This window comes from Osmia bicornis, chromosome 14 (assembly GCF_907164935.1).
Source record: "Osmia bicornis bicornis chromosome 14, iOsmBic2.1, whole genome shotgun sequence".
Classification (NCBI taxonomy): Eukaryota; Metazoa; Arthropoda; class Insecta; order Hymenoptera; family Megachilidae; genus Osmia; species Osmia bicornis.
Genome location: NC_060229.1, coordinates 1 through 19532, shown reverse-complemented (window position 1 = coordinate 19532; position 19532 = coordinate 1). Strand labels below are relative to the sequence as shown.

The window sequence follows — 19532 nt, the reverse complement described above, 5'->3', positions numbered from 1 at the left end:
AACTGCGGTATATATATGTATATATGTACATATATATGAAAATAATATTAACAAACAGAATAAAACGCTATAGAATCGTTTATTATGAACTGAAAAGATTCAAACAAATTCAAAACTATTTTCATTAAGACATGATAGTTTATCGCTCTGTACTTATCTAAATTTCTAATAAGCTATTAACGTATTTTTGTTTGCTTATGATATTTCATTTTTTTCATTTTTTTCTTTTTTTTTCAATCGTTTTATTTATCGTCTGTTATCAAGTCAACACTAAAGAACATATTTATTAGCAAAATCTCTACAATGTTAATTGATCAAGGATTACCAAAGATCGTCATTACTATTATTGTTTTATAACTGTTATAACTATACTCGCTATCATCGGTATTATTACTTACATCTAAACATAATAAAGAAAAATTAATGTAGGTATTTACTAACAACTATAACGATCAGCCGCCAGTGAGCAACATGTTTTTACCAATTATTTGTGTATGGGAATCAAATCATTTGTAATCGTTAACGGCAAGTAATTGACGTTTTTTTCTCATTTCATGTTAATAAGATTTGAAAACGATTTTTTAAAATGACAGCTATAAAATACTTTATAATACTTATTTACATATTTCGTTCGAAGCACGTGAACATATTGAACTATCATATGGTATCTTTTAGAAATTATTTTCAATACTTCAGCTTTATTTTCATGAGTTAGAAAAAGTGCTATAAAGTGATGTGTGTATAAAGTGATTGATTTGTATACATCACGCAAAAAAAGAAAAAAAGCAGCAAAATTATTCAGGATTAAATGAATTAGTTTATCACTGGCCGCGTATCGTAATTTTCTCCACCACATGAATCTTCACAGTGATCGTGTCTGTCGCGCATGCGCGCTCGTTTCTGTGCTACTGTAAATGAGCACGTAGTTTACATACATATGTAGATATACAATGTATTATTGATATTGATAGTAATACTTACACACGATAAAAAAATATATAATAATATAAAATAAGACGCGGTGATACTTAATCTGCCACAATTAACACTGAGATTTATTGATAATAAATTTCTTCTATAATTTGATGGCTCGTTGTTTTATGTAAAATTTTAACTTCGAAGCCATCAAATGTTTTTGCGTGGGAAGCTTCGTCAGCAGTTTACATGCTCTTAAGAGACTTATTATCATTGTATCCAAGAGAATGAATCAGTATATTCATCGATAGCTTGTTTGTACGTGTCCTACAAATACTCAACTACTAATTTTTATCTGTTTTCTTGCCTGTCTCTTCATCCCATACATATTCATGTATACGCGCGCGCGCGTGTGTGTGTAGGTAGGTAGGTAGGTAGGTTACGTGTAATCGCATTTCTCTTAAATTTAACGCTAAGGTTTACGGTACTGAAATTATTATTTTTGATCTCATACTATACCGTTCCCACACTTCCGAGAAATTAAAGTTTCAATACAATAACTCGTCTTCTGGTTACCCCATCAACAGTGAAAACTTGGATCAACGTTCCGCTGTGTTTAATATTATAAATAAAATCCACTGGATACGACAGATATCAAGAAACGAAAAACAAAGATGAAGCTTGCTTTCATTCTATCGTATCGAAACTTAACAAGATGTTTGTTCGATATTTACTCCTGTAAAAATGAAATAAAATAAAAAAGAAATAAACAAATTATTTTACTGTAAGAAAAAAAAAGAAAGATGAAGGAAAACAAAGAGCAAACAGATATTCGATAAGAAGATAAAAAAATTTCACTTTTTCGCGAAATAAAAACAATACCTGCGCGTTAAATTTTAGAGAGAAGCCAAGCTGTTGGTTGATTACTCGATGGCATAGAGCATGTAGAGATTGCCGGCATCACTGCCTGGTGGTACCAAGGCGTGAGTCGGCGGTAGAACAGTGAAGCCCAAAAACATGAAGGTACGAACCAGCATTGCTAAACCATAACAACAGAGTGATTTAGGCGACAAGTTCTTTTCGTCGCAATCATTTTCATTCGAATGAAAAAACGATTGACGGCAAGTACCTCGATCTGTTCTGTCCTTACGCAGACAAACAATGATATTGGTACATCGTAGCGTTTCTTCGGCATATTCCAAGAGCGAAACAAAGCCTTCTTTCGATCCTTCGGGTAAAAGACAACTTGGTACGCGAATGTACAGACAACGACGCCATACTACTGTTTCCCACTCAACGGATGTGCTTTCCGTCAAGTGAAGGGTGAAGGTCAGGCGTAATGATTCGCTATTTCGCACGGCTTTTAATAATTCATCCTCCTAGAAGAAACGTATTTGAAATCATTTAAAAAATAGACCATACTTATAAATGCGATTCTAAGGGAAAACATTGATAACAATTACGTAACGATAACAATTAATGACAAGTTTCTACATGATAAAACAGAAAGGGCCGTTACTTGTACAATGTGGGAGCTCACAGAGAGCTGACTCTGCTTGATCCCCACGCCGCGGCTCTCTGTGTTGACTGTAGATACAGACAATGCGGCATGGGGCACATCAGGACCACCACAGAGGCCCCACACCCAGTGTTATACAGTAATGTTGTTGAAGTCTACTGCCTTCTTCCAAACTCTCGTCCATACATTTACTCGACATTTCGCTGCAAATCATACACGTTAAAACATTGATAAAACATCTTATCCTGCAGACCCATAGCAACAATTTTATTTGAAATTCGTGCAAAATTGCAATTAAAATTTAATTTTGTATCAATTTCTACATCGTTTAGGACACAATTATTATTACAAGTTAACAAAAATGGCTGAAAGAAACAAAAATAAGATGAATTGTTGAAATCGAAATGAATGAAATTGACTAGTCCAGGTAAATGACAGAAAATTTTACATTTATCTTTCATTAAAACTGATGAATATCGACTGATTTTCATGCGTATATTACTGTCAAAAAAAAAAGATAACGCGTTTTATTACGCATCAGGAAATGATTGTGTATTTATCTATATTTGCGAATGAAAATATTTTCGATTAACCAATACTTTGCTCGTCATCAACAAATTGAAATGAAAGATAAGACTACACATCGATTATTGTGTTTTCTCCTCGTTGTAACTCAATAAAATATACACGAACATTATTATACATACATTACATGTTATGATCGCATCAAGAATTATGTAAGCAATCTATATGATTATCTGTAAGTAACTACAATTTACACGTGTTTATACATCGGAGAGAATCATTAAGTGAGAATAGCTGCACCTTTAGTACAGCTATTATACGAAACATACTGACGTTTTTCAATCTTTTTTAAAAGTTAAGTAAGAAAATGATAACATTTTTTCGTATTCATGAGATGTATGTATTTTCATGTCAGAATATTCACGTCATGTAGCACACGAAACAGCTGATGTACGTATGACTAATATATACATATATATATATATATATATATGCATTAGTTTTACGTCACACGATTCACGTGGCAAATACATATGTACATATGCACGCGCGCGCGCGCGTGTGCGTGTGTGGCGTGTATATATAGCAAACGGACCAACGTTAGAAATTATTCTAGGCTTTTGATAATGTATAAAATATCATCATCATTATCATTAGTCTACTTTTCTTTTTTCATATTTTACAGCGATTCTCGTATATTGGATTCACCTTATTACATGAATTAACAAAATTATTGTTCTTATAAAGCAACTTTAAAATCACTCGAACGTTTCATTATTATCGTAACGAAAAATATTCGAAATATATATAGTATACTGCAGTTCACCAGAGTCCATAACTGCGAAAAGACCAGTTTTCGTTCTTTGCGCATCTCTAGTACGCATCTTCGCCCTGATTGGCGATAATCCGAAACGAAGTGGAAAGCGATTAGCAGAGAGCTCGCTGCGTTTCCCCACCATCTTCCAACCTGCGCGTCGCAGTTATGGACTCTGGTGAACTGCGGTATATGTATTATGTATAACAGATAATGTATTATACATACATTGCTACGTAATATACAGGTATGCATTACTTTCTAAAATATCAAGAGAAACGCATTTGTCAAGAAAACTAATTGTTCCCGAAACAATAACATTAACAATTCCATAAGAAAGAAATGAATAGTTCCTTCAATGAAAACAGTGAAGAAAACCGATAAACAGAATTCAAAATGGCGATGACGAATCAAAGATAAAAATGGCGCAATAATCATACGATACTCACCAATTGCTCGATATTAGACTTGGCATTATTATGCCTTTTTTACTACTATCACAATTGCTTAATGGTAGATTGGAATTAATACTCATACTTCTTTCTTCGTAAAATCTTGACGGCCGTAATTTTACTTCTCCACGACGAAATATTCGCTAGACCAGCGATCGCTGCGCGATAGAGAATGATCGTAGAATCAGCAACACACAAGACAACCGTCTTACTCGAATGACTGAAACGATACTCTAGAGCTTTCCTTGTCCTATATCGATTCGATTCGATTCGATTCGATTCGATTCGATTCGATTTTTTCAAATCGATTACATATATCGTTTTCATTCTTCTTTATGATACGTTGATATATTTATACCTAATATATATTATTTATTGTAAAAATTTAACAAACAGTCAACTGATATTAATAAGATGAATTAAAAATTTTCGTAAACGTTGACGTTTTCAAAACCATAAACACAAATAGATCTGTCATAGTTGTATCTTCATAACTTCAACGAACGTTTTATCTTGATTCATTGTAGCACACGTCGTGATCAAGCGTTCAAGGAATATTTCAACAATATTAAACTTTATATTTTATATTTAACAAATTTTATTTCATTCATCTCATACGCAATGTTTTTCTTTTCATTTTTATAGAATACAGTCAAGTTAACATTCCCTTAAAGTATTACGTGTAAACTGATAACTAAAAGATTTTCTGAAATATATGCAAATGATATATGTAATATGGAATGTCTAAGCTGAAAGATTTACAAGATTGTCAACTTTTTTCTCTCTCTTTTAAATTCTATTTTACTTTCAACTTAATTGTTTATCACTATAAATTCATTTGCCTTAGGTAGTAATAATAATAGTAGATAATAATAAAAATAAAAAAATGATCGTTATTGTACATATCCTATCGAAGCTATTAGAAGCTGATTTTTATAAGAATTAGAAAGCGATTAATGATACGGTACAAAATAAGATACTACAAAAATTAAATAGTTATATGCCTTTTATGATAAGATTCTTAGGATAAAATATTTCATATGTATATGCTCAAAATAGAAGTTCAACCGCACATCACTTGACGAACAAAGTCTTCGTAATTAATATTACCCTGTGAATCTTCGTGACCGGCCAATAATGTTTCAACTTCTTCATCGCTGAGTTTCTCACCTGATAGACAATATAGATATGTATATTCAAAGAAGAAAAGAAAAAATGAATCGTTCATTTTGACGCACCTAACGTTGTCAGCAGATGTCTCAATTCGGCGGAAGAAATAAAACCATTTCCATCCTTATCGAAGTGACGTAAACCCTCTATAAAGTCATCAGCTGTATCCGAAGTGCGGGATTTACTTATAGCTTGATAGATGGGTAGAAATACTTCAAAACTAATACGTTCATCAGGTTTGTGTTGATGGGTAAATTTCTTTACATCCGATTCAGTTGGATTCTGTCCTAGAGCACGCAGCGCGTCTCCAATTTGTGCCACATGAATTTTTCCATCTCCACGACTGTCAAAAAGTTGAAATGCTTCCTGGAATTCTATCATAAGAAAAATCATTGTTACGTGTATCAAGTTTATAATAAAAAAGAGGTAAAAATATGTCAATTTTTAATTTCAGTTCACAGATAGTAGATCTCCAAATGAAGCTTTATTTACCCTCTATAGACGACATCATTCTGTTAGTTAATTCTTGATAACTACAGTTATACATTTTACACGTAGTATAAAATAACTATCAGCTTAAAATACTTATCAGCATATAATATATAAAATAGCAAAATTTCTTCCACTATATAGAAGCAAACAATATAGAAAACAATAGTGGTGAAAATCAGAAAAAGTTATATATTCTGTGTTTTAAACAATACAGCACATCGAAGCAAAAAACTTTCATTCACTTTTGAAGAGTAACTTATTAACAAATATGTACATATATAATACTTGGAAGTAACTTGAAACGTAAAGTTTTATCGCTACTACGAGTATGATGCTTTTCTCCCTCTGGCTTCGTTTCTGCTTTTCTGCTAGTACATACATACATATTTCTTTAGAGCGAAGCACCTAACCATAAAAGGTAATCATCGACAAACAACTCGATGTCACCAAGGTGAGTCTAATAAGGTAACGATATTCTTGACCTGAATTAAGCATCGAGAAAACTGTCTGCCCCTCTATATAATCTCAGTCTGTTCGATGTCGAAAATATCCTTTATGTTCACTTACCTGCCAATTGATCTTCCGAGTAAGATGCCTAAAAGCATATGTCAATTATTCTTTGTTGTTACTATCGCTTTTTCTACTACATTGTAAATAGAAGAATAATAGCATACAAATGAATGCGGTTTTTATTAAAAATACTTACCATTACGACCGCCTATTGTGCCACGTATATAGTTGGAAAATTTTTATCCACCTTTCTGCTTTACGTATGTATGTATGTACCTTGCTTACTTACTTACTTACTCACTTACTTACTTACTTACTTACTTACTTACTTACGTACGGATGAGAATACATACGTGTGTGTGTTTACGGGTATGTATGTATGTATAAATGTACGTGAATCGTAAGTATGTATTTAATACTCGCAGTTGAGACATCAAACGGTTTGAACACACGTTTGTAAGCTTTTTCCACTGAATCGTCTACAAACAGGTGACGTGGTTATTCATTTTCTACAATACAACGACGAAAGCAAAGTTAGACGACCAAAAATATGTACGAAATGAATTGTACAAACTTTTGTGATCGTCGATTGAGTTTTAGAAAAAGTCTGATAGAAATTATGCGAAAGGAAAGACTATTATCAGAAAGAAACAATGAAAGATATTATATGTACCCGAAAATGGGAATATGTAATCTGTTTTCATCATCGATGTTTTAGGTATTCAACGATCTTGATGTTGCAGCAGGGTCGTACCTATGTATATATGTACATATAAATATTTCATCTCATGTATGTATAAATAAAACGCACAACGGAGCATTGATAAAGTGTCTTGACTAATCTAATTTTAGAAAAAAAATAGATTTCGTGCTGCGTTATCATCATTAATTTTATTTCAAATTACCATACATTTTTCCTTTCTTTGAATAAAATTTATTCATAGAAACATTTGTGTTCATACAGTATCGAGTAGAGTAGGACTCCCTAGAAAAAATGGTGTTACAGGGAAAGCAGAAACGTTCAAAATCTTAATTTTGACGATATTAAATATTAAAACTAACGTAATTTCTAACTATTAAATCTAAGAATTTCTATCGCTCATTGTCATATTAATCGAAGCAGCCTTCGCTCCGGGGCCAGACGGAAATTCGGTTCAGACCCGGAACAGGAACCGAAACTTGAAAAACTAGGGAAGCCTTGCTACATATTAATACATATTTACAAAATATAAGTATACATATACAGGTATAGTATTTTGATTCCCTCACAGAAGTTGCGTATACGCACGTTCGCATTTGTGCATATATGTAGTATTATTTTCTTTTGCATGTTTTACGAAAAATACACACGTGGTAATTAAAAGATTGGTGAAATGTAAACAGATATACATAATCATGATAAAACGAAATTGCTGTAACGTATATATTCACACGTAATAAGGCCAACATTTAAAGCTGTGGCTGTTGCTTTCCATGAAGAAAAGTGTATATTAAGTTTCTAAGTGCGACATTTGGTGTGAACGAAGTGTCTCGAAGAGATTCATTGGTCATGGGGCTAGTATATTTTCCGCATAAGAACCATTCGTTTATGGCTGCTTTCTCGTACGTAAATCCATCTGACAAAAAGAAAATGATAAATAAATTTTAAGTTCGTAATTTTCATAAATACAATATTTTCAACTGAACTTCATACCGGAGCATTGAACAGGTTCTCTCATTATTTCGTGCGTGATAGGGCATAAAAATTCATGAGGTACTTCAGTATCATCCGCATGGGTTTCAATAACATTACCATCCTCTTCGCGTTTTAGCCAATGCAACTGCGTTTTAAATGTTTCGATAACCTAAAAAATATCGTTGCCAGTATAATGAAGAAAATAAAACTAGAAAGCAATATACAAGATTATACGTATCACTTGAGTACCACGTACATCATCATCTTGATCGATAAGTAACCTGTTTGTCAGTTCATCTTCTGACGAAGTGAGCAACTGTCTTCCTGTTAAGGAAGTTCCGTACGCTTTTCTTGCTAATACTGATAAACCTATTTCGTTTAACCATTTCATGGTATCATTGACTCTCCAATCTGCAACCTTACACAACAAAAGTATCATGTGTTAACATTTGTAAAACAGTCGCCGAGTGATATGTACCATGAAATATAATATTATCTTTTCTTTTCTTTTCTTTTCTTTTCTTTTTTTACGGTTTACCTTTCTCCTGTTGTATTTCAAATTGTCCATTAGAATATTTTGCGAGATTAATTGTCGAGGTATCCCCCAAATTATTGCAGTTTTGTCTAGAGCACCTAGAAGTCGTTTAAAACGAGGATTAGTAACGTAGAGTATCTATGTATCTATTGTATATTATCAATTGGTCTAAACCTGTAATAAATAAGGATGTATCTTCTGAGAAGGCACAGGTAGTTACGAGACTTTCGTGTTGTTCCAGTACATACAGACAAGCTCCGGAATACTGAAATCATATAAATTGAATAATTTTCCGAATAAGCCGAACCTTTCCGAAATGTTTTTGTAAAAGGAGGAAAAGAAAAAGTATAAATCATTTACTTACTACGCTCCATATACGAGCCGTTCTATCAGTAGCGACACTTCCTAAAACTTGGTTTTGAAACGAAGAAAATCGTACGCAAGTAACATTACCGCCGTGTCCGGCCAGCGACTTTTCCTCTCGATATTGGAAATCGTTGTCACCGCTTCCATTACCTCCTGTTGTAATCTCGTGTTCCTTGAAAATTGTCAATCGCCACAATTTGACCAAGGAATCGTTACCACCGGTTGCTAACAAATAAAACTGCTTGTCGCTGTTGTTATTCATCCTCTGTTTCTTCCCTATAAAACGAAACACGATACCGATGATTATTCTTCTATATGACGTTTATTATTTATCACCGAACAAACTTACCTATAGGTATAAAGTCGGAAGTCGGGCTGAAATCACATCCTTGTACACCTAAATCATGCGCACCTTCGCAAATCATCAACGCCGTGCAGTTTTTATCATCGATAGCGTCGAACAATCTCCAAGTACCTTCGTTACTCGCGGCAACCAAATAACGAGAATCATGGGTAAAAGCGATGGCATTCACCGCATCAGAATGGCCACTGAAAGCACTATAGTACCCACCCGCCTGTTACTTGAATACGTGCAGACATAATCGATTTTTCATAGGTAATACCAAAGTAATTTCTATGCAAGTACATGCATACATATATAAAGGAAACTCAAGTCTAAATCATTACCGCTACTCGTGTACATTTTAAACTTCGTTTCGGCCAAATAGAATTTTATTGCGCGATCCGTATTAAAAGATTGAAAAAATTTACCAAAGTTCCTCCATGCTGTTCATATCCCATAGCGTTGTTCTTTCATCATCTCCAGCCGTAGCAATTTTAGTACCATCCGGTGACCATCGACAGACACGAATGCCAGATCCGGAATTAACGAAAGAAGATTTTGCTTGACACCCGTTCTACGAGGTACATATTAGTTGAAGAAAATAGATCAATAGACATTTGCTTTGAGAAAAATGCAATATCGATTATGATTGAAATTGAAAATTCATATTGTTTCGCTTTATACTATTATATTGTGATAGATACGCCTAATAAGTATAAGATACGTATGTATGTACACACGCGTAAGTACGTACGTATGTACTTTCATTATTATGAAAGAAAAATAATAATCCATCGATCAGTCGGATTACAAGATCGGTTCCGAGTATGTAATTGCGTTAACTACATTAAGATACAACTAAAACCTTTGGAAACATTACCTCGGTATTCCAGATAATGGCAGTGCCATCTAAAGAGCAAGAAGCAAGCATATTACCGCAGGGGCTAAATTCCACGTGGTTTATGCTATATTTATGACCATCCAACGGACTATAAGCTTTTTCATGAAACTTGATGGTCATTTCTCCTGACATCAAGGAATCTTTTTCCTCTTCGATTTCAATGTTCCAAACGCGTATTAATTTGTCCCTAAATTATCAATGACTAGAAGATAACTTTATGTTTCCAATACGGACGTCTTCGTTATAAATAATTTTATTATTTTAACTAACCCAGATCCAGAAGCAATCAGATGATTTCCGTAAAAAGCCACGCTATTTACAGCACCAGCATGCTCCTCTAGCTTTTTAATAAATCGTACATTGTTAATCGATGTTTCTGCGTTCTTCATTACGCTTTGTTCGTATGCAGCGCTCTAGAAAATCAGAACATAGCTTGTAATAATACCAATCATTTTAATAGAGATACGAACGATTATTATTATTATTATTCTTATTATTATTATTATATGTATAGTGACACACAGCAGTTGTTCGAACCTGTTCATGGTTGTCTAGGAAAAAGGCAGGCGTACAGTGCCGTGCAAGTTCTGAATCGAGGCAAAAATTTCCCGTCAGATCCCAAACGATAACAGATTTATCGTTCGAACCTGCAGCAACATGAACATTTGAAAATGAAACGTGACTGACGAACCAAGGGAAACGTCTGTACTTGACGTTAGAGCGTGTCTCATCTACCTGTAGCCAATAAATTTCCATCTCTAGAGAACGCACAGCACGCTATGTATCTATTGTGTCCTGACATTATTCCCATTACTTTTCCCGAACACTGAAAAATGATAGAATCAAAAATGAAAACAATAAATCACAATCTGATCGCATTCAGAATCGACTATCTCAGTCGCACGTGTTTCTTGTAGCAGTACCGTTTCCCAAATTACTGCTCTCTTATCGAGGCCACTGCTAGCGATATATAACCCGTTTGCACTGAAACGCACGCAAGTCAACGCGCTACTATGCTTTTCCATTATCCTGCATAGATTGATTTTCACTACGAACGGTTCAACTTGGCACTTGGATTGAATCACGCTTACTTCCCATAATTTAACGTAATGATCGTTACCGCAAGTGGCCAACTGATATAATTTCGTGAACGGTTCGTTATCTGTGTACGAATCATCTTATTAGAAATTACAGTAGTCGTACTATAACGATAGTAATCATAAAACATACACCGTGTTCATCATCGCCTTGAACAATTGGTACCTATCATACATCAGTATAATCTCATAACACTTTCTGTCAAGCGTTATGGCAACTTTACCTACTTCTTATTTCTTGAGAAGCTGAAAAATCACAAGAAACGACGCCTAAATCATGCGCATCGTTTACCGAAGCAAACGCGGTAATCGCTTGATTGTCAGATACACACGAATCAATAAGATCAGCAGTTGAAAATAATTTCAAAACGGAGAAAGTGCAAGATGTAATTAACCAGTTGGAATCGGGTGAAAAGCATACACTCTGTATAGCGCCGTCATGTTTTTGAAAACACCTAAATACAATGAACATAGTCATGTCGTTTTCTCGCAATTCATATACGCGTTGGCACAATTCTACCGCGTGTCTTTACCTGATTAAACTACGTCGTACCAAATCCCAAAGGCAAACCTGTCCATTATCTCCGGCAGTTGCGAGTAAAGTTGAATCCGGTGAAAATCTACAAACTCTTACAGCTTCTCCACCTACTTGAACCATAGTGTGAATTTTCGATCCTGTCTATCAACATACATAGAGCAGTATGCTGATTAAATTATGTGACACGAGTAAAAAGTATACGTTAATAATAGTAGCACGATAATAGACCCTACTCTTAGCAAAATACCATACATACAGATCTGCTAGTAACTAGAAAGCTGATTTCTCAACATTTTCATAATCCAATCTTTCCCTCCCCTTTTCTTTCATTTTTTATTCGATTCGACCATAACGTACCCGTAAATTCCACAATAATGTTGTACCATCTATGCTGGCCGAAGCCAACATCGTCGACCTGGGGCTAACTTTGACCGAAGTAACGCCATATTTGTGCCCTTGCAAAGGAGAGAAGCACGCTTCCACGTATCCCCTGCCCATTCGCCATTGCCAAACTCTGACACGTTTGTCTCTAAAAATTAAAATACGGAGTATAAATTTTAAGTATGTAAGTACTTAGTATGTACTTACCAGGCCTATCCGACTCATATATATATTGCCTGTACATTACCGTGTCCACGTAATGACCAAGAAATCGTAGGTGGCTATACTGTCTAATTGGCCGCGGTGACTACAGATCCATAGGCCGAGTCGAAGTGGTCGAACTGGTCGAACTGAATTATTTAGCATAATACGTGATATCTGGTATGAAAACCGTTCAATCATCCAAATTAAGTTTGGTATATATATCCATATATGTATAAGTGTAGAATACTATATGTAGATAGATAGTTTCCTATGTATTATTTATTCAAAGAGTACACAGTTACATCTATATTAGGTTAGTTTTTTCTATCTTTGATTAAAGGAAATTAATTTGGTATTGTATAGACCAAAATATTGAAAATATGAGATGCATAACTCGATATAATTTCATATATTGTTCAGTATTATTTAGAAATAAGATTATCAGAACATTGTTAAAAATTCAATGATGATAAAAAAAAACAATCAACATGTGAAAAAAGTATCGAAATATTATAAAACTTAAAAATATAAACAAAGATATAATTTATAAAAAACGTTTTGTATGTATGTTATCTAAATACTTGTTATTGGAAACGAAAAAATTAGTATTTAAGCTGCGATAAACGATAAGAGCGTTGATTAGAAAAAAAGAGCTGCAAAAAGTAGATAAAAGAAAAAAAGCGCCGCTTCTATCGACGCTCTTATATTTTATCGCAGCTGCAACAGAAACATGCACCAGCCAATCTGATTGAAGAGCCACGTACAACTTTTTCGTCACTAATTAGACAGGTGGAAGATCAAGTCGGATAGGCCTGGTACTTACTTACTTATGCTAGCTGTTCTTTCCATCGATAAAAACATAAAATTATACCAACGATCGATAATATCGTGTGCACCTTACCCCGATCCAGTTGCCAGTAAACAATCGCCAGCAAAATCGACACTCGTCACATCGCTCTTATAAACTGTTAACGTTTGTAGAACTTGTACGTTATCGATCGTAGTAGTCATATTCTGCATCGTTCGCGTTATTTATTTACGGTTTGACGATACCTCTTGAAACGTTGTTAAATATATTATAGCTTCGATACACAATATAGTATGTATAGAAAATACATACTTACGTAAGTACGTACAGTACAATTCTGTTTCTTTATCTTTGAAGTTGATTTGAATGTTTTACACTTGTGACATATTCGAAGTGTATTTGAGTAATCCCTCTGATTAATTTCAAGTACCCCTCTGGACATGAAAATAGAAAATCCGATTGCATCGAATTCTGGTAGATTTGCACGTGCGTGTGCAAATCCACATATACAGATGTATATTCATAAAACGACACCCGCGAGGACCTTGGCATTGATTACTACCGGCGAAAGAGCACAGTATAAAAGCAAATTGTATATACTTATTTATACGAGTACACGAGTGGATGATATCATAGGTAGATAAGGAATGATATGAAAATGGTCAAACTTTTTTTTTCTAGTCGCCAAAAACCATTCTCACAGGTGTTTCCTTTAAAAAATGTAGTAAGGCAAGAATTTGCAATTTATACATTTCACTAAATTGTATCAACTCGACAGAGTGAAAATTACTATTTGATTACATAACAGCCAAAATAATTGGTTTATGTAAAAAATGCATGAAATCTTTTTTGTAGAGCTTTTTAATAGCTTCATTTTTTGTTTGAAACTGTTTTCTCTGAAATCAATATTTCTCGAGATATACAGAAGAAAGTTTCCAAACTTTGTGGAGATGTAGAAGGGAAACGAGGCCTTGTCGCGAAAAATCGTATCAAGGATAAATGTTGGTTAAAATTTCACCGATATCGGAGGGTTGCGTCTTTCGGTACTTAATCCCGAGTGGGGCTAATTAGGAAAACGAATGAATAAACACCGAGTAATATCACGTTCCTCTTTATATGTTTCAACGAAACGAAAACGCAGAGGACGTTGGTTCAAATTAATGTCCTTTGTGTAAAAATAGTACCTAACCCATTCATTCATATTCTCTCGTGGAACGGTATCAATTATCGCAATTGTGTAAATTTTGTTCGGATTAGGTTCGCATTAATAATTAAATTTCTCCCAGCATAAAAGTAGTAATCGAATTAAAACATCGTTGCAAAAGCATCTTTGTTATACCTGACAGGTTGTGATAAAGCCAAATTACGTGTATAGAGGATAAGTCAGGATAGTAAGTACTTACGTTACGAGAAGGGACGCGATGTCGATAAAGTTTATGTAAATTTCGACCAAACAGAGTGGTCAAAAATCATATACTGCGTACAAATAGCCAGATGATGTGAAATACGAACAAGTCTGACCTACCATACGCGAATCGTTCGGCACTGTAAAGTTAAAGCGTTGAACGCATGTCTATCGTGCGGGTGGAATCGATATTACGGAAACAAATATAATAGAAGGAATAAATTCAACGTACAGTCATACATATTTCTATGTATAGAAGGAATACAGAACGAATCGTTATGTTGACAGTTATTATGTTTCCCCCTGTGGCTTGGGGGGCTTAGAATACGGCCACGGTATCCCCTGCCTGTCGTAAGAGGCGACTAAAAGGGGGTTACACAGCACATACACACATTACACATGCAGGCACACACACACGTACACACACACATATACACAGACGAGTGAAAAGAGATTAAAATGGAAGGACGATGTAACGATAATAATGGAAGGAAAAATGTAAGAGTAAGAAAAATTCAAAAATGCGCGGGAGTTTGGTGCTGGCAGCGTGGCTGCTATGTACATCTTACATTAATTACTATATTTTACCATCTCGTATCTTTTGACCTATGGCTTCTTCGTTGTAGCCATTCGTTACTTGCGTGTGCCCCTCTATACGCCGTGCAGTCTATGTTCAGTTAGGTGTCATGGCGTCTTCCCATGTTGTAGTTGACCTGTCGTTTACTTAATTCTATTTGTGCTTCGATATTTAAGTTGTCTATTCTTGTTGTTTACATTATAGAATTTTAATATTAGTGATTGCATTGTTTAACATTTATTGAACGGTCCGTCACCTTGTACTATGTACTAATTTTGTATTCATTTCAGGTAAACTATATTTGGATTTTATTTGGTTGAATGATGACACTCCCGATGAGAGAAGAAATGTATCTCGCCCGTTACATTATAAATAGCTATTTTCCTAAGGTAAGCTAATTAGTTTCTATACAGGATTTTTTCCCTTTGCATGCTGTAGGCTTATTAAGCGCTCCTCCAGAAATGAGGCAGACTTTCTTGTACGTAACAGGTAGGTGTTGTATTTTTTAATGGTTTTAATTTATTAATTTATTGTGTTTCGTTTGTAGCATGCTATCACCTAATATGGATGACGGTATTCTATTTACTGTAAATTTGCACCGGACCATGGGATAAATCATCTAGTTACGCTCCCCATGGGTAAGCATGTTTACATTTTTTTGTTTATTTGTATGATTTACTTGTACGCTGGTAAGTATCATCAGGTCTGAACCACCCTTTGTTGGTGCACAATTTGTTATTTGGTTCCTTTATCGGTTGTGGGTGGTGTTATTCATTGTAAAATTATAATTATTTATAAATGTACATACAAGGATTGTTATTGGTATAGGATTAATTGTTAAATTTATTTTTTTTTTTTAGATGTCATTGAAAGAGCATATCGCATTATACAAGAGCAACGTGCAATTTTGTCCGATTCTGATTCTACGAGTGAAAGGTGTAACTGGTAAGTACTTATTATTATTACGTTTGGTTATAATATATATACAATATATAAGTGATTTAATTTGTTATTTTGTAGTGGCAAGAAGAAGAAGAAGAAGGCAAGCTTAAGATAAAAATAATGTATATAAAAAATGTTGACAATGTATACAATAAAATGTAATGTGCGTTTCTATGCTTGATTATAAGAAAGGATTTTCATGTACAGTTAAAATATAATGTTTGTTAATAAATTGTATCTGTTGAAAGGAATTATATCATGTTTGATATGATTTGAATAGTTTACAAGCTTAGAAAGTAATTGTCAGAACAACTAATGTATATGGATAAAAAATGTGGTGGGTAAAGAATAGTAAGGTTTAGCAAAGTTACATTGAAGTGCGGCAGTACCCTGTATTTAATAATAATAAAAAAAGAAAGAAATAAATGTTTGTATGAGTGTGAGAGGAGTGAATGAGTCTTGTAAATAGTTGTAATTAGTGTAAAGTTTAATATAAGAAAGAAAGGAAATGTTAGCGTCTTTTTATTTATTTTTTTTTTTTTTTTTTTTACGTCATTTTTGAGATGCAATCAGAATCTGGTTAGTTGATATGGAATACCAAAGATAGATTACATTAACGAATGCTAGTCCTGTAACATACATGGTAATGAGAATATTGAAAGGTAAGACTGAATAAGAAAATTGTATATAAGTGTGAGGTCCAAATACGTGAGAGTTATGTTAACTGTTGGTTTATTTATAGTCCGGTGAATACTAATAAAAATGTGTGAGGTAGAATAATTGTTTGAGATAGATTAGTAATGTAAAATAAATGTTTCTAAAATATAAAGCAAATATCGATAGGATATAAAATAGATATTTGAAAAATGTAAATTCAATATTGAAATAATATGAAATAGATATCTTGAATGTAAAGAAAGAAAAAATTGAAAATAAAATTGAAACGTTTGAAATTGCACACGCGTTGTCTGAGATGACACTGTTCTTTGTGCACTTTAAAACGTTTTAATTTTATTTGAACATCTGTTTATTTGCATTTGAAATATGTATTTAATATTATTAAAATGTTGAAGTATTCGTGTAATATTTTAGAAATATGTATTTAATATTATTAAAAGGTTGAATTTATATTGTTGAAGTATCCGTGTAATATTTTCGAAATATGTATTTAATATTATTAAAATGTTGAATTTATATTGTTGAAGTATTCGTGTAATATTTTCGAAATATGTATTTAATATTATTAAAATGTTGAATTTATATTGTTGAAGTATTCGTGTAATATTTTCGAAATATGTATTTAATATTATTAAAATGTTGAATTTATATTGTTGAAGTATTCGTGTAATATTTTCGAAATATGTATTTAATATTATTAAAATGTTGAATTTATATTGTTGAAGTATTCGTGTAATATTTTCGAAATATCTATTTAATATTATTAAAATGTTGAATTTATATTGTTGAAGTATTCGTGTAATATTTTAGAAATATCTATTTAATATTCTAGGAACACGCAGTTTATATGTCGTTTCCATTAATTGTACATCTGTTATTAAATGAAAAATGTATTTATTGAAATGGCAGGACATAACGTTAAGTTAGTAGTATTCCATGGTAACATAAGAAGCGGTTTTGTACATAGTTTTGTATGGCGAGTGAGTGGTCTAGATGGCTGAGCGCTGTGCTCGTAACGTGTCGATGCAGGGTTCGATTCCCGGAGAGGTGAAAAATTTTATATCTGGATTTTAACACGTTACGATGCTGGCACTTGGCTATGTAGCTCACGCACATAATCGCAACGGTGGTAGGGGACAGAAGAATTCCTTCTAACATGGTAAAGGATTAATCCTAACCATGCTAGGTTGAATGCAATTTGTTTCCTAACATTGGTTCCTGGTGCGGCAGAAGAAAAATTTCTAAGTCCCAACATCGGCGGAAAGGCAAGGCAGTGGGCTTCCAAAATCATCGAGCATCCGGAGTCAAACCACCTAAGAACAGACCCGTTTCAATGGATTAACATAGGAGGCGAAGCAGGAAGCGGCGCAGAGCTGGAGGAAGACTATGGAGAAGATGCGTTGGAAACCGTCAAAAGGACCGGGATGGAACTTAGAAGATGGAGGACCGGAGGCCAGGCCAGCGGGAGGAGTGGGGGAACGTTAGGAGAAGATATCCCGAGATGCCTACGGGGTTAGGGCGCTATCCTAGCATCCAGGTCTGTACCTGAGATGTTAGGATGCAAGCCCGAGAGTGGGGGGTTAGGTTAGGTTAGGTTAGGTTAGGTTAGGTTAGGTTAGGTTAGGTTAGGTTAGGTTAGGTTAGGTTAGGTTAGGTTAGGTTAGGTTAGGTTAGGTTAGGTTAGGTTAGGTTAGGTTAGGTTAGGTTAGGTTAGGTTAGGTTAGGTTAGGTTAGGTTAGGTTAGGTTAGGTTAGGTTAGGTTAGGTTAGGTTAGGTTAGGTTAGGTTAGGTTAGGTTAGGTTAGGTTAGGTTAGGTTAGGTTAGGTTAGGTTAGGTTAGGTTAGGTTAGGTTAGGTTAGGTTAGGTTAGGTTAGGTTAGGTTAGGTTAGGTTAGGTTAGGTTAGGTTAGGTTAGGTTAGGTTAGGTTAGGTTAGGTTAGGTTAGGTTAGGTTAGGTTAGGTTAGGTTAGGTTAGGTTAGGTTAGGTTAGGTTAGGTTAGGTTAGGTTAGGTTAGGTTAGGTTAGGTTAGGTTAGGTTAGGTTAGGTTAGGTTAGGTTAGGTTAGGTTAGGTTAGGTTAGGTTAGGTTAGGTTAGGTTAGGTTAGGTTAGGTTAGGTTAGGTTAGGTTAGGTTAGGTTAGGTTAGGTTAGGTTAGGTTAGGTTAGGTTAGGTTAGGTTAGGTTAGGTTAGGTTAGGTTAGGTTAGGTTAGGTTAGGTTAGGTTAGGTTAGGTTAGGTTAGGTTAGGTTAGGTTAGGTTAGGTTAGGTTAGGTTAGGTTAGGTTAGGTTAGGTTAGGTTAGGTTAGGTTAGGTTAGGTTAGGTTAGGTTAGGTTAGGTTAGGTTAGGTTAGGTTAGGTTAGGTTAGGTTAGGTTAGGTTAGGTTAGGTTAGGTTAGGTTAGGTTAGGTTAGGTTAGGTTAGGTTAGGTTAGGTTAGGTTAGGTTAGGTTAGGTTAGGTTAGGTTAGGTTAGGTTAGGTTAGGTTAGGTTAGGTTAGGTTAGGTTAGGTTAGGTTAGGTTAGGTTAGGTTAGGTTAGGTTAGGTTAGGTTAGGTTAGGTTAGGTTAGGTTAGGTTAGGTTAGGTTAGGTTAGGTTAGGTTAGGTTAGGTTAGGTTAGGTTAGGTTAGGTTAGGTTAGGTTAGGTTAGGTTAGGTTAGGTTAGGTTAGGTTAGGTTAGGTTAGGTTCGG

The 19532-nt window shown here is 34.3% G+C and overlaps 3 protein-coding genes and 1 long non-coding RNA gene across 16 annotated transcripts; 1 reads left to right on the top strand and 3 right to left on the bottom strand.

Moving 5' to 3' along the window:
• Positions 1-60: 60 nt before the first annotated feature.
• Positions 61-4455, bottom strand: LOC114880496 (ornithine decarboxylase antizyme 1). Its single transcript, XM_029196559.2, is given in 6 exon segments — positions 61-1651; positions 1798-1954; positions 2045-2294; positions 2435-2536; positions 2538-2637; positions 4223-4455. Coding segments are annotated over 5 exon segments (654 nt in total). The 5' UTR covers positions 4309-4455; the 3' UTR covers positions 61-1651; positions 1798-1838.
• Positions 4456-5213: 758 nt separating this feature from the next.
• Positions 5214-7178, bottom strand: LOC114880495 (myosin-2 essential light chain). Of its 2 annotated transcripts, XM_029196557.2 has the most exons (4): positions 6594-7178; positions 6455-6482; positions 5464-5769; positions 5214-5395 (listed from the first exon to the last, which is right to left on the bottom strand). In XM_029196557.2, the coding sequence occupies exons 1-4, from the start codon at positions 6594-6596 to the stop codon at positions 5289-5291; spliced, it is 444 nt and encodes a 147-aa protein (XP_029052390.1). In that variant the 5' UTR covers positions 6597-7178; the 3' UTR covers positions 5214-5288. The 2 variants fall into 2 exon arrangements, with proteins under 2 accessions (XP_029052390.1, XP_029052389.1); XM_029196556.2 differs by lacking the exons at positions 6455-6482; positions 6594-7178 and adding an exon at positions 5888-6427.
• A 91-nt stretch (positions 7179-7269) lies between these two features.
• On the bottom strand, positions 7270-13457 carry LOC114880489 (WD repeat, SAM and U-box domain-containing protein 1-like). Of its 5 annotated transcripts, none has more exons than XM_029196547.2 (17): positions 13339-13457; positions 12210-12381; positions 11848-11993; positions 11543-11769; positions 11141-11379; positions 10953-11043; positions 10755-10864; positions 10488-10630; positions 10197-10404; positions 9745-9890; positions 9323-9531; positions 8972-9249; positions 8782-8872; positions 8611-8705; positions 8329-8490; positions 8091-8241; positions 7270-8013 (listed from the first exon to the last, which is right to left on the bottom strand). In XM_029196547.2, exons 1-17 carry the CDS (start codon positions 13455-13457, stop codon positions 7847-7849), a joined length of 2754 nt encoding a protein of 917 aa, XP_029052380.2. In that variant the 3' UTR covers positions 7270-7846. The 5 variants fall into 5 exon arrangements, with proteins under 5 accessions (XP_029052380.2, XP_029052378.2, XP_029052381.2 ...); XM_029196545.2 differs by lacking the exon at positions 13339-13457 and adding an exon at positions 12481-12613; XM_029196548.2 differs by lacking the exon at positions 13339-13457 and adding an exon at positions 12437-12576.
• On the top strand, positions 12401-16172 carry LOC123988461. Of its 8 annotated transcripts, XR_006830094.1 has the most exons (5): positions 13478-13565; positions 13673-13881; positions 15518-15616; positions 15775-15865; positions 16088-16172. It is a non-coding gene; the product is annotated as an uncharacterized LOC123988461 (long non-coding RNA). The 8 variants fall into 8 exon arrangements; XR_006830096.1 differs by lacking the exons at positions 13478-13565; positions 13673-13881 and adding an exon at positions 12401-12417; XR_006830093.1 differs by lacking the exons at positions 13478-13565; positions 13673-13881 and adding an exon at positions 12533-12614.
• Positions 16173-19532: the final 3360 nt, after the last annotated feature.

Excerpts from the sequence above, each read along its gene's own strand:
- LOC114880489 (XM_029196547.2), bottom strand. The coding sequence starts at position 13,457 with ATGCAGAATATGACTACTACGATCGATAACGTACAAGTTCTACAAACG. Across the intron at positions 8,873-8,971 it reads CGGCTCGTATATGGAGCGTA|TATTCCGGAGCTTGTCTGTA; the intron begins GTAAGTAAATGA and ends ATATGATTTCAG. Across the intron at positions 8,491-8,610 it reads TGAAATACAACAGGAGAAAG|GTTGCAGATTGGAGAGTCAA; the intron begins GTAAACCGTAAA and ends TTGTTGTGTAAG.
- LOC114880495 (XM_029196556.2), bottom strand. The coding sequence starts at position 5,942 with ATGTATAACTGTAGTTATCAAGAATTAACTAACAGAATGATGTCGTCT. Across the intron at positions 5,770-5,887 it reads AATGATGTCGTCTATAGAGG|AATTCCAGGAAGCATTTCAA; the intron begins GTAAATAAAGCT and ends TTCTTATGATAG. Across the intron at positions 5,396-5,463 it reads ACATCTGCTGACAACGTTAG|GTGAGAAACTCAGCGATGAA; the intron begins GTGCGTCAAAAT and ends ATTGTCTATCAG.